The 14,910-nt window shown below is 39.9% G+C and overlaps 1 protein-coding gene across 2 annotated transcripts in view; it reads right to left on the bottom strand.

Annotated features, from left to right (window-relative positions):
- The window catches only part of ABHD12 (abhydrolase domain containing 12, lysophospholipase), a 137,197-nt gene extending 127,438 nt beyond the window's left edge, over nucleotides 1-9,759 (bottom strand). Inside the window, exon 1 of one of the 2 annotated variants that reach the window (XM_020987356.2) lies at nucleotides 9,235-9,759. In XM_020987356.2, the coding sequence (XP_020843015.1) occupies nucleotides 9,235-9,452 (218 nt within the window). In that variant the 5' untranslated portion in view covers nucleotides 9,453-9,759. The remainder of the gene's footprint in view (nucleotides 1-9,234) is intronic. The other variant, XM_020987350.2, reaches the window with a different exon arrangement.
- Between the last annotated feature and the right edge of the window lie 5,151 nt (nucleotides 9,760-14,910).

Here is a 14,910-nt window from a genome sequence, read left to right as displayed (position 1 = left end):
TACAATTCTATAAGGAAACTTCATTTATATAAATTATATAAAATACAAGAGATTATGTAAATACAAAAAGAATTTCAAGCTGGGGAGAGCACTAGAGTGATGATCCGGCAAGGGTTCATTTCACAGCTAGTACTGGAACTGAGCCTTGAAGGGAACTAGCCATTCATTCTAAGAAAAAAAATTAATTTAGGAGAACATTTCAGTTATAGGGGAGAGCCTATAGAGAGGCAGAATATGAATGCAATACACAGGGAACAAGCTGTCCAGTTTCCCTGAAAGAGAGTGTGTGACTGCAAGTAACATAAAAATCAAGCTGGAAAGAAAGGCTCGAGATATTACGTAGGGTTTTAAAAGGTAGAAGATGCTTCCTAACTAGAAGAATGACATGGTTGGACCTGGGCTTGAGGATTATCAGTTTGGAAAGTGTGTGGAAAATAGAATGGAGAGAGGAGAAAGTGAAGGAGGGGAGACCAATTAGGAAGCTATTGTTATAGTCCAAGAAAGAAGTGATAAGGGCCTGAAATAGGCTAGCAGCCTTGTGAATGGAAAAGAAGGGAGAGATGTAAAAGATGCCGTAGAGGAATGATTCACAAGATTTGGTAACTGGGCAAATATGGCGGTAAAGGAGAATGAAGAGTTAAGGACAATTCCATTATCAAACCTGGGTGACTAGAAAGATAGAAAGATGGTAGTGCACCACAACAGAAGTTCAGAAGAAGGGCAGATCTAGGGTGAAAGATAATGAATTCCATTTCAGATATATTGAGTTTGAGGTATCTATGGGACATCTAACACACACATATCCAGCAGTTGATGTGGCAGGGAAGGCCAGCAGAATTATGAAAACTGGTTATGTAAATTTGAGAATCACCACTGATAGTGTAAAATGACAAGAGGAGAAGACCCAGGACAGAGCTCTGAAGCAAGAGTGGCTGATGATCTAGCATAGAATACTAAGAAAGCACAGATGGAAAGAACAGTGATACTGATTACGCTCCATGGTCTACTTGTTTAAGAGCTGGCACTATATCTCCTGGAAGAGAGCAAACAGTAGGAACCAGCAATAGCAGTGAGAGATGATAGTGAGGGATATCAATGGGGGACCCAAGTAAGGAAGAGAAGCATGAGTAAGCAGTGTCATGAAAGGCCAGAGAAGAGCAGATGAAATAGAGAAGGAAAGAGTCAGTCAACAATATCAACTGCTGCAAAGAGGTCAAGAAAGATGAAATGGGCATTAGATCTAACAATTAAATCACTGGTAACCCTGGAGAATGTGAGTTCAGTAGGGTAGTAAGGTCAGCAGTCAGATGGCAAGGGAGTGAGAATGAGGGGGAGGTGAGCAAATGGAAGTAAGAGAAATATAGGTGGCTTTGTCTAGAACTTAGATTGTAAAGGGTCCTACTTTCCAATCATTTCCACCCCACCTGAAGCTTATAACTCTACCCCTGGCTCCCCCAGCTCTGACTGGTTAGCCTTTGGCTTTATCTTATGGGAAACCATGCATCCACATTACCTCCTGTACTCTCTTGGGTATGTCCCCATACAGGTGTGATTTCCACCCCTGCTCTGTATTTTCTAGCATATATTGTCTTCCTCCATTATAATATAAGCTTCTTGAAAGCAGGATCTTCCTTGTTCCCTTGCACTTTTATCCTCTGTGCTTAGCACAGGGCCTGACACACTAAAAGCACTGAATAAATGCTTTACCCATTTAAAGATAAGATAGCTTAAAGGCAGAGTAGAGTAAGGAGTTCTTAAAGATGAGTGAAATCTAGGCAATTTGTAGGCAGCAGAGGAAAAAGTAGTAAATAGGCAAAGACTGAAGATGGAGGGAGGTGGAAATGATTGGAAGAGGCAATTGATGGGCAAAAGATGAGATTAAAAAAAAAAGATAGAAGGACTGTCTTTGGCAAGGACTACCCTTCCTTAGAACCAAGAGCAAAGGAGGAAATAATTAAGAGATGGTATACGTAACTGTGGTAAAGAATAGGTGAGAAGGGACAGCTAGGTGGCACAGTGGATAGAACACTGACCCTGGAGTCAGGAGGACCTGAGTTCAAATCCAGCCTCAGACACTTGACACTTATTAGCTGTGTGACCCTGGGCAAGTCACTTAACCCCACTGCCTAGCCCTCCAAAAAAAAATTAGGTGAGAAGATGGAGTTTATGGCTTCTATTTCCTTAGTAAAGTAGGACATAAGTTTCTCGACTGATACAGGAGACAGCATACGAAGCTTAAGGAGTAAAAAACTTTAGGACAATTATGGTCCTGAAAGAAAGTCAATAAGGAAATAAAAGTATTGCCTTGTAACAGTGAACGCCTAGTTAAGATTAGATAAATCTGCAGTGGACTCATTTATAATGGTTATGTAACCTCAAAGACCAGATTTAAGATGGAAAGGGGTGGGATGAAAGGATAAAAAGTTATGGCCTGGCAGAATAATCTCTGCATTCTGATTAGTGGAGGTCTGGATTATGGGTAATGGTGAGATAGACGGTATAACACCTTCCTGAAGTGTGCCTGAGATGAAGTGAAGAAGACATTGATCACAGGAGATGAAGATGCTAATAAAGTGGTAGGCCAGGGCACCAACATGTATATGGAAGTCTTTAAGTCTGAGGATGGGGACTAGAGTGAGAAGAAAGACTGTGAGCCACGTGTCAGACTCCTTAAGAAAGAAGGAAGAATGACCTATGATTGGTAGATAATAGCATCAACCAGGATGTGGACAGGGTAACAAAGTTATATAGAATAAAATCTGTTTATATATTTATTATATGTATATTTATATTTATTACTATATTATATATTTATGTATTTATTATATAGAATAAAATTCAAATGGAAGGCTATTTTGGCAGTTGTCAAAGGAATGGCTGAAGAGCAGAAAGATTGCACTTAGGCAGATTACATTATTAAAGCAATCCAGTCAAGTGCCTGAACTCACTGGTGGTGATCATGTGAATGGAGAAAAGGATTTGTATTTGAGAGCAGTGGAAGTGCAGTTGATAGTACTTGGCAAAGGATTGGAAACAGTAGGTAAGGAAAAGGGATAAACCTTAAAGATGAACCTCAGTGACTGGAAACAAGGAGTCTGGGGAGCTGTTGGGAGTTTTTGTTTGTTTTTTATGGGGAGAGATTCTTTTGGGATATGCTGAGTTTGTATGCCTACTGTGACATCCAGATGGTTATCTCCAAACAGCTTATCTGGAGTTCAAAAGAGATTGGTTTGAAAATCAAGTAAGAAAAATGTATGCAAAATACTACATAAATGTATGCAATTAATAATGAGAGTTTGTATTACAGTTGCCTGCATCTGTGTTTTATTTCCTCTACAGAGTATAAGCTTCTTGGGAGAAGGGACACCTTATTCAATTCTGTATCCCAGCATCTGCCACAGGGCTTACAACATACAGCAGGTATATAGTATATTTGTAAACATGAAGTATGTTACATTAATAATAATTCACATTTACAAAGTGTTTTAAGGTTTGCAAAACACTTCCTTATAGCAAAAGACAAATAGTAAAAGTACTAGGATGGGACCTGGACCCATGATTTTACCAGTTTTTGAACCCCCAGGTCAGGAAACTCCCTCTACCAAAGCAAAAAGCAGGTCAGCACCTTTTTTGTAATTTATAGGCTTAGAATGACCCCCGAGGTCAATGGTGTCAAACTCAAACAGAAAATAATTTCTGCTGATGCATACTGACTTAGAAAACCACAAATTAACAGGCTCTATTATTGTACAGTATTTTTATTTATTTTGTTAAACATTTCTCACTTACATTTCAATCTGGTTCTACAAACTGGTGAGTTTGTAGGGCCTCTGGCCATAGGGCAGAAGTATTCAAAGAAGAAGACTCTAGAATACAGCCTAAAACAGATTACTGCCATTTTACAGATGACAAAAGGATACAGATGAAGAAGCTGAGGCTCAGAGAAATTAAATGACTTGCCTATTATCATATAATTATTAAGTGTCTGAGGCAGGATTTGAACTTTGCTGTCTTCTGCAGCAAAGTGCAGTGCTTTAACTACTATGCCATTATTTTTAACTGGAGCTCCTTATTTCAGAGTACAGCTTCCTTAACAAAAATGGTAAACTAGAGAAAGGTTTTTTTTAATTAACCAATTTTTGAAAATCCTATTTGGCATTCAAAGCACTTCACAACCAGTCTCCTCCTACCTTTCCAATCTTCTCACAATTGACTCTCTCCTCTCCACCAGCCTCCCTCTATACTCTTCCATCCAGTGACAATGATGTTGCTATTCCTCAAACAAGACACTCCATCTCCCTACTCCAAGCATTTCTAATGGCTGCTCCCTCCTCATGGAAGGCTCTCCCTCCTCATCTCTGCCTCCTAACTTCCTTCAAGTCCCAGCTAAAATCCCATTTTCTGCAGGAAGTCTTTCCCAATACTCTTGAATTCTAGTGCTTTACCGCTGTTGAACGTTTCCAATTTATCCCGTACAGTACAGCTCTTGTTTGTACGTAGTTGTTCACATTTTGTCTGTCTCATTAGACTGTGAACTTGAGAACAGGAACTATATTTTGCCTTTCTTTGTATCCCCAGTGCTTAGTATAGTACCTGGCAGATAGCAGGTGCTTAATAAATGTTTATCAACTGACTGAAAGACACATTAAATGACATAAACAGAACTGGTAGGTATGTTAGTGGTCATCTAGACCAACCCCCCTAATTTGATAGATGAACAAACTGAAGTCCAAAAAGGTTTACATTCTAAAAAATGGTTGAGATTACTACCAGTTTGTAAAATATGAAATTCTTGAATAGCAGGAATTAATGATATACATGTATGAAGTACTAAAGTTTGAAAATTTGACAGATAATACACTTGAAAATGTTGTCTTGATTGAAACTTGCTTTGAAAAAAGTAACCTTGGGTTTTTTCACTTTCTCCCCTACACCTCTCACAGTCAATTACTGAGTCTTGTTGATTTTACCTTTACAACACTGCCTAAATCAATCCTCTCCTTTATATTCCTGACACCATCACTCTAATAAAGGCCTTGACCACCTGCCAAGACTATTGCAATAGTTTTGTTACACATTTTTCCATCTTCACTTTTTCCCCCCTTCCAATCTATTCTTCATACAGTACACGTCAGAATAAGTAGTTTTAAACATATACATATATACGAATCACTCTCTGCTTAAAATTGCATTGTTCCCCTATCACACACTATTTATTTATTTATTGCGCAAAAAGTTCAAACTTCTTTCTCTGACATTCTAGGATCTACCACAATACCAAACGTTTTCCAGGATTTTTTTGTATTTCTCATCTCCACACTCTTCACTCCTATTAAACTTCACTTCTCTTTGCACTCCATGACATGCTCTGAATTCTCTGGTCTCCATTCCTTCCCTCAGACCATTCTTTATGCCAGTTCAATTTCTATTTATCTTTTAAAGTTCGATTCAAACATGACCTTTTCAGAGCCTCCCCAATCCCCACTGTGTCCTTAACTTCTTTTCCTTTCAGGCTCACACAGGACTTTGTTTTGTAGATCACTGCTGATGTACTTACATATTTATTATCAGGTACATAGCTAGCTCCCCCACCCCCTGTTTTTTGGTGGTTTTCTTCCCCTATCTTCTCCACTCATAACCTCAAAAAACTATCTACTGTCTGGTACAATGCTCTTCAGAAAGTCGGTACTATAGAATCACAGAATTTGTTGTGCCTCAGGGGTCATCCAGCCCTGGCCATATATATCTGAACAAGAATCTCCTCTACAACATACACAACAAATGGTCATCAAGATTTGGCTTGAAGGCCAATGAGTAGAGGCCCCCAACTACTCCCTGAACTCATTTCACTTTTGAATAGCTTTGATGATTGGGAAGTTTTCCTCCTATCTGGCCTAAATCTGCCTCTCTGCAACTTCTATGTCGATCTGCCTTCTGGGGCTAAGCAGAACAATCCCTCTATCTCTTCGAATACACGAAGAGAGCAATCAACACCTGAACACAGATTAGTGTTAACTCTGTAAATCTGTCACTGTTTCAGTACTTTGATCCATAACCAATATGAGCCATTTCAAAGTCCTATTTTTCCTACAGAGAACAGGAATTACAAAATGACTCCCATTAAACTCAAGGTCATTTATGGGTCCTAATATATCATTGGGCCTGAATTCCCCAAATTAAAGGGCATTAAAGAATCCTCAGCCAGCTTCTCTATCATCAACAACCTGGAGACAAGGGGAGATCTGCATCTTTTTATTGGACTGAATTCACTAGAAGCCCAGAGCTCTTCTCATTTCCACCAAAGTTCCATACTGTCTTCTCCCATCCCAGCAATTCACAGAAGGCAGCCTTAAACATATTAATCAACTTATCTTCCTGGTACTTTGTATGTAAGGAACCCAGAAGATATTTATCCTCTTGGATATTTGCTAGCTTTTGGAAAAATGCTCCGTGAAGATAAGTCAAATGGTAACATACAGAAGTCTTTACTTCAAAACCTAGAGACCTTCTCTGCGTTCCCCTAAAGCAGAAAGTCATAACAATTTTTGCGTCGTGGACCCCTCTGGCACTCTAGTGAAGCCTATGGACCTCTTTTTAGAATGAGGTTTTTAAATGCACAAAAACAAATATATAGGATTACAAAAGAAACCAACATAAAGTTTATATGTGTGTGTACACACATACACATGCTTTTTTTTTTAAATTCATGGACTTTTGGTTAAGAACCCCTACAAAACCTTGTTCAAAGGAGGGGCCTAAATACCTAGTTCTACCTCCTGCTACAGACCACAGGTTTGATGGGTGAGGCAGGGACAAAACCTCCAGGCACTGTTAGAAGAATCTGATTTAACTGAGCATGACTGTGCCTCTCACCCAAGGTGCCAGACACTCATTCACAGAAAAGCCTAGTTAGTTCAATACATAGTGTCCTCACACATCATTTATTATGCATAAGAACTATTCTGGTCATTTTGTTTTGAAAAATGGTTCAAATCTCATATAAGTTTTATGCCTGGACTATTCCTAAAATAAATTAGTGCTAGTTGTATGATAGTTAAAAAAAAATACATGAGACCATAGGGATAGACTTGTTTCCCAAAACACCTTGACCAGCTGCCAGCTGCTTTTACATAAAAACAAAACCTTCTAGTCATTACTCATCTGGGATAACTCTGAACTACTGACCTAGGAGGTAAATGGTTCTAACATTCCACTTTAAAACTTCTTGCATTTAAAGAAATGAGACAGACTTCTTTGGGAAATACTTGATACACACTTTTTACCTCACTTAGCCAACTTCCTTTGATTGCAACCCAAAAAAGCAATTTCATTGCAATAATATCCCTAATAATCCTATATTCTAATTTTTAGAAATATGAGCATGGTATATTACAATTATTCAATTGTACAACAATTTTTTTTCTACAAACATCTAAATATTCCACCCAAAAGACTGGTAATTTGGAAAGAAATTAAGTGCGCGTCAAATTCGATGAAACCTGTTCTGAAGTCAGCTAATGCATAAATGCATCCTGAGATTACCTATGGGAAGAACTGTAGCCACTGAATAATTACCATATTGTACTGTGTTCCTAGGGAGGCTTATCCACCTGGCTAGTTTCCAAATGCTATAAGCTATTTGTATATACCAAACTTGAAGTTTCAGTTAGCTAAATGAGGATGTAATAGCTTTATCTTCTGAGAGCAAATCTCCTCTGGAAGTGTGCAAGGCTGCTGCTGACTTTATTCCCAAAGATTTTGTAGGCTGTGCAATGAATGGATGGTGTTTTATTCACTATAAAACGGAGGAGGGAGGAAGTGGTAAAATTCCTGAAGTTTTTAATTGTTGTGGACTCTTCTGCACAAACCAAGACAACAAGATAATTGAATTTAAAAAGGGGGGGGGGAAATGGGGCAGCTAGGTGGCGTAATGGATAGAGCATGGGCCCTGGATTCAGGAGGACCTGAGTTCAAATTCGACCTCAGACACATAACACTTACTAGCTGTGTGACCCTGGGCAAGTCACTTAACCCCACTGCCCAGCAAAAAATAAATAAATAAATAAAGATAAATAGAAAGGGGGGAGAGGGGGAGGTTCTGTCCTAAACTAAAGTCATCTCTACTCACAACTGTCTCTACCCCTTGCCAGGTCACCCTTCCAATCTACCTTTGATTCAGGAGCTGGTTCCTTTTCCCTCATGTTATCTCACTCCAAAGATGTTATTACCAGGCTCCTGGGGAGCTCCGAATGTATCTTCCCAATATCCTAATCTATCCGGAAATGATAGTAAACAGTATACTACCAATATCTTCTATCCCCTTAGCAAAACACTACAAACAAGGCCCCTAATAAATGTTAGTTGAATTGAAGGCATGCCCCCAGCCCTCTCTTAGAAAAAGAGGCAATCACATCAGCTACAGAGACAGAGACAGAGAGAGACACTGGGCTTCCAGCCAGGCTCTCAGGGGTATAAATAAGTGAGGGAGAGGTCAGGCTTCGAAGGAAAAGAGAAAGAAGGAAACTGAGCTCAACTCCTGGACCAGGCTAAGGGAAGACTGTAGGTTAGGGGAAACAGTGGGTAAGTTTTCTATGCCAGCAGGGAATTGGGAGAGGGGCAGAATTCTACGACTGGGAAGTCGACCATCTAAGAGACAGGAGAACTGGGAAAGGCCGCTGGTCATCTCTTGAAACTTACCTGAGCATGGAGGGGAGGGAGAAGGTGGATGGATGCTCAGTCTTAAAAAGTGGATTTGGACTAAAGCTCACAGGGTTTTGAAAAGGTAAGGAATGAGGAAGGAGACTGAGTCTGGTTGGGTCTAAGTGGAGGATGCTGAGCCCTGACTTCTAGCCAGCACGAGCAGCTGCCACCTCGCCCCCGAGAGGACTCAAGTAAAGGGAGATAAACTGTCTTTCTCGGGTCAGGCTCTTGGGGCTACTCTTCACCTTGGGGGAGAAAAAGAAGAGAGAGGAGGCGTGGGGAGAACTCGAGGCCAAGGTCGCAGGAAGAGTGGAGGAGTGAAAAGGTGGGGTGCGCACTTGGATCATCAGGCTTTGCTAGGTTGCCTGCATCTCGCCCCACGGGGTCGGCGGTTCCATGCAATTTGGGAGGAGGGGGAAGAGGAGGCTCTTCAGGTCAGCGCCCCCGAAAGGATAGGGCCGAGGGCCCAGCTCCCCAAGGTGAGGGGAAAAGGGGATGATGGACTCGGGTTCGAGTCGCGGCCAGCCTCCTTACCTGCCGAACGCCCGCTTCATGCCCGCGTTGGAGGAGGAGCCCAGCTCCTTTGTCCCCTTGCCCGCCAGACGCAGGTTCTTCTTGAGGCGACAATCCTTGTCCAACGCTGCAGCGGCAGCGGGGGAAGAGGGAGAGGACGAGGAAGAAGAGGGTGAGGAGGAGGCAGAGGCAGCGAAGCGCTCATGCTCCAAGGCGACTGACTCGTTCCGCTTTCTCATCCCGAGCTCCAGAGCTGCCTGACACTAGAGACAGAGGCCGGCCGAGCAGAGCAGCTGAATCCTTTCCTACTCCCTCCCTCGGCTTCCCACGGCGGCTGCTCCTCCCTGCGCTACCCCTGTCACCAGCACCTCCTCCCAGTCCTGCACAGCACGCTGCCCCTGGGCTCCCTGCTGCTGATGCCGCAGTAGCTGCAAAGTCAGAATCCCGGCGGCACTCGCTGCCCACCGCCTCTGCTCGCTCACATTATACTCGGGGCCGGCGGCGCCCCAGCTACTTACAGAACAGCTGCAGGGGCCCGGCCGGCCGCCGCCCACCAATCACATGCAACGCCCTTCCTCCGTTCCCCACTGGACACGCCTCCCCCTCCTCCCACTCCAACTCTCATTCCTCCACTTCCTGCCCTGGGCGGAGCACACTTAGCACAGCTTCCATGTTAAGGAGGGCAAGAGGAAGCTGTCCACTTGGGTATCATGGTTTGGGCAAAACAGAATCCACCATGACCAAGGTCCAGCCCTTACCTGGTGAGGGAACCTTACTATTTCTTGGGCTCAATAGGAACGGGTTTTGCCGTGTTCGTGGAAGGGCATATAGAAGAAAAGGCATAAATGCATAAGGTATCAACTACTTCACTATAGGTGGCAAACTGATTCTTAAATGATCCCAAGGGACATTCAAAAAATTTTTTTTGGTCATTCTAAAGTCTTGATTGTTAAATACAGAATATTAAACATTGGAAATTTTATAGTCTAACCCCCTTATTTTACACATGAAGAAACAGAGGAAGTGACTTTTCCAAGGTCACACTACACAAATAGTAATCATTGAGCCTGTACCATATGCAATATGCTCTAATTACGTGTCTAGTATTCTTACATGGAGGGTAATGTAAGATGATAAATAATAACATTTATAGAAGACTTTAAGATTTGAAAAGCATTATACATATATTGCCTTATTTGATCTTCACAACAACCCTGTTAGGTAAATATGAGGCATATTCTTAATATCATTTTACAAATGAGCATAGTGAGTTCCAAAGGAGAGATGTGACTTGCCCAAGGTCACACACCAGGTTAGTGGCTGAACCTGGACTAGACTGCAAGTAATTGATTGCCAATCTCATACTCTTTTACAAAAGAGGATGGCTAACAATATTTTTTTTTTGGCTAGACAATGGGGTTAAGTGACTTGCCCAGGGTCACACAGCTACTAAGAGTTATGTGTCTGAGGCTGGATTTGAACTCAGGTGCTCCTGAATCCAGGGCCAGTTCACCACCTAGCTGCCCCTATACTAGATATTTCAATGATCATTTCAGAGGGAAGCAATTCTAGACTTAGGGCTTGAAGAGACCTTAGGGGTCATCTAATCCAACCCTCTCATCATATAGATAAGGAAATTTAGCCTTAGAGAGATGAAGTGATTTCTCTAAGATTGGAGAATACCCAGGCTTATGAACCCAGAAACTCTGACTCCAAATCTAACACTCTTTCCACTGTAATCAAACCTCAGAAAAGAAAGAAAAGAAAACCAATTTTACTGGAAAATGTATGACTTTCTAACCTCTTGAAAACTATTGTCACTATCATAGTGGTCAGGATGAATAATGCAGGACCCATACAATAATGCAAATAGTTCTTAGCGTTAACTGTTTGTTATTGGAATATTGGTATAGGACACAGATTCTTGCTTATTCAAAGATAACACTGAGTTCTCAGGCCAGTGTTTCAGAGATACAAACTTTACCTCTCCTTTAGTTAGTGACTACCAGTAGTTGTTTGCTATACATCTTCCTATCCCTATTTCTAATTGTTTTTCTTCAGAAAGCAGTCTGTTCAGAACATCAAATACAAAAACTACCTGAGGTCTATGATGGACAACTTTAAGTATCTTACTCTGTGGCCATAAACCTATGAACAAAATATGTTATTCATTCATTCATTCATTCAAAAAATGACTATTAAGCACCTACTATTATATAGAATGCAAGATCAAGGTTCATTCAATAATTTTTTACATTGTCCTATAAGGACTTGATTTATAGAAGTATACTTTGAGATTTTTATTTTATATGTGATTGTATGCAAACCACTAATACTTCAGACCTACCTAGATATTAGAGATTTAGAGTAGAAGTGACCTTAGATAGAGTCATGTAGTTTAATCCACTCATTTTATTGATAAAGAAACTGGGACCCCGAAAACTTTAAGTGATTTGCCCAAAGTCACACAGGTAGTAGCAAATGGAGAAAGAGAATGTAAAACCAGACTCTCTGAGTCCAAATCAAAGACTCTTTTCACTGTACTGTGCCGATTTCCTACTGCTTCAAGCATTTAGGAAAAATATATCTAAATAATTAACTTTTCATTTATTAACTATTTTCTATAGGCCTATTATTTCAGGTATATCTACTTGTATTAGACCTCCTGATTTCACAATGCAATTAGAACTGATGGCTAGTGGAAAAAAAACAAACACATGACTTGGAGTCAGAAGACTTGGGTTCAGTTCCCAGTTGTACCACTTACTACCTCTGTAACTATGGAGTAGACATTTAACCTCTATAAGTCTCAGGTTCCTCTTTGGTAAAACAAGAATAAAAATACTTTATTTCACAGGACTCTTGTGAGGAAAGCAATGTAGAGTGCATAATGATTATGTAACTAAGACTGTAAGCTCATTGAAGATATTGTTTTTCATCTTTCTATCCCCAGGATATTGCAGTGCTTCCTAATACTTATTGATCAGTCCAACCTCAAAGCACATTTAATCTTTAAATGATATGATAATTAAGTCCATGCTCAATCCCAACAAGTCTGATAATTCTTACCCACCTAAAATTTTTGATGTCACAAATTTTGTATTGTGACTATGCTTAAGAATAATTAGTGTATCATTTGACAGGTGAAAAATAAGCAAAGGACACATTCATTTACCTTTTCTATATTAATCATTTCAAAGTTTATTTCCATTTGAAAATATTTTAAATCAGCAAGGGGAAATGACTATTTAAAATCTACTAGGAAAAAAAATCCAGAAATTCAACAGCTCTGACTTTTTAAATTATCATTTTAATTATGTTTTCAAATTCAAAAGTTTATTGACAATTTTGCTAAATGTCACACATAAATATCTTAATCTATGTTTTAAAAGCATGTGTTAGTGAAATTCAAATTGTGAATTCCTCAAAGTAGTACAACAATGGAGATTGGAAATGCTGCAATTAAATGCAACTAAACCGAATGAAAAAGTTATACTCTAACACTTATATATATTTCTGAAAAGAAAGCAACATAGTTAAAAACTCTTAGATCTCAGATTGCTACAGTCAACCTGGCCATTCGCCTTTATCATGAATGTGGACACCTGGCTAAAGGGCTGTGATGCTAGCGGAAATCACAAAGTCTTACTTGTTTTAAGGACAGAATTTTGAAGTTTTATGCTTCCAAAGTAAGTCTCTGAAACTATTAAGTCTCAAATTAAATCTATACAGTATCTATACTTTTTAACTACTGTAATTTAACAACAGAGCAACAAAGTATCCAATGGAGGCTAAGCATAAATACAGTCAGGGCAGTTGAATACTGTATTTTAAAATATCATTGATTTCATTAAGGCGGGTATTTAGCCCCTAATAAAGAACAGATAGAATAGATTATAATTCCTTCATGCCTAATTCTGTGGCCCAACACATTCATCACATGGGGGTCAGCCCTTTGGTGAGGAGTCTTCCAAGAACTTTGGTCTTTGGAAAAGTCCATCTCTTGGACAAACTTAAAACCTTTCCAGCTCAGTAGTTATGTTAAAACCACAGTACTTAAAAAACAAAAACAAACAGCTCTGTATTGTGCTGAACATACCAGGTGCGTTAAAGTAAACACAGTCTAATGGATATAGTACTAGGCCTGAAGCTAGGAAGAACTAGGTTTAAAATCAGTCTCTAACACTAGTGGTATGACTAAGCAAGCAGTCATTTAACTTCCATTTGCCACAGGCAACTCCCTAGGATTTTATGTACCAAGTCACAGAGCTCCCTAGATAACTTGAATCAAAGATTCTGTTCCCAGGATATATTAAATAAGATTTTGATTCTTACAGTTTGAATGTTAGAGATGAGAAGGGACTTACAGACCCTTTCATTTTACAGAAAAGGAGAGTGTCGATCAAAGAAACAAAATGACCAAGTTCAAAGAGGCAGGCCAGGTCAGATCTAATCCTAGTTTTGACCGACTCTAAGATTCTCTACAAATTCCCAAAGCAAGAAAAATTCCCAAACATTAAAATGATAATTTAAAAAGTCAGAGCTATTGAATTTCTGGATGTTTTTTTCCTAGTAGATTTTAAAGTCATTTCCCCTTGCTGATTTAAAATATCTTCAAATGAAAACAAAACTTTGAAATGATTAATATAGAAAAAGTAAATGACTGTGTCCTTTGCTGTCAAAATGATTTTTATGTAAAACTTGTAACTTTTTTTGTTGGGTTTTTTTTTTTGGTGAGGCAATTGGGGTCAAGTGACTTGCCCAGAGTCACACAGCAAGTAAATGTTATGTGTCTGAGGCTGGATTTAAACTCAGGTCCTCCGGTGCTCTATCCACTGAGCCACCTAGCTGTACTCATTTTTGACACAAATGAATTGATGTCTCTTGTTTAGTAGTGTTTGACTCTTTGTGACTCTATTTGAGGTTTTCTTGACAAAGATACTGGAGTCATTTGCCATTTCCTTCTCCAGATCATTTTACAGATGAGGAAACTGAAGATTAAGTGACTTGTCCAGGGTCATACAGCTAGTAAGTATCTGAGGCCAAATCTGAACTCAGGAAGAGTCTTGACTCCAGGCTCAGCACTCTATTCCCTGGGCCACTTAGCTGCCCCAAATTGATGTCTAGCTTGAATATATTCTCTTCCATGTAAGCAATAGGAGAAACAGTTCAAGATTGGGTAATCAGTCGATTAGATTGTAAGCTCATTGAGGGCAGGAAAGTTTTTGCTTTTGTATACCCAGTGCTTAATATAGTGCCTGGCACATAGGAGATTCTTAGAGTGCTTGATGACTTGACTTGGATTTGTAGTAGGAAGCAGTGGATTTCAATCCCAACTCTCTCATTTACTAGCTGCTTTGCATCAGGCAAGTCACTTCACCTAGTTTTTTTCATATGTAAAAAGAATTATATAACCTCTAAAGCTCCTTTCACATCTAAATCCCATGATCCAAAGGCAAGAAACAAACTGTAATCCTAGATCTGCTATGGGCAAATTGCACACTCTAGGACAGACAAGTCATTTCCTCTCTAGGCCTGTTTCTTCTTTAATTGTGCAAGATACACAGTCTGGCGAAGCATCACTATTTGGAAACAAATGCTGGGTCTACTAACTCATTCCCCATGGAACTCTGGTCAAATCAGGGAACTTAACTGTATGACAACCCTCAGTTTCTTCATCCGTAAAATGAGAGAGGT

Source organism: Phascolarctos cinereus, unplaced genomic scaffold (assembly GCF_003287225.1).
Source record: "Phascolarctos cinereus isolate Bilbo 61053 unplaced genomic scaffold, phaCin_HiC Scaffold_2;HRSCAF=192, whole genome shotgun sequence".
In the NCBI taxonomy this organism is placed as follows: Eukaryota; Metazoa; Chordata; class Mammalia; order Diprotodontia; family Phascolarctidae; genus Phascolarctos; species Phascolarctos cinereus.
The sequence above is the reverse complement of the archived record's forward strand: the minus strand, read 5'-3'. Positions and strand labels throughout refer to the sequence as shown.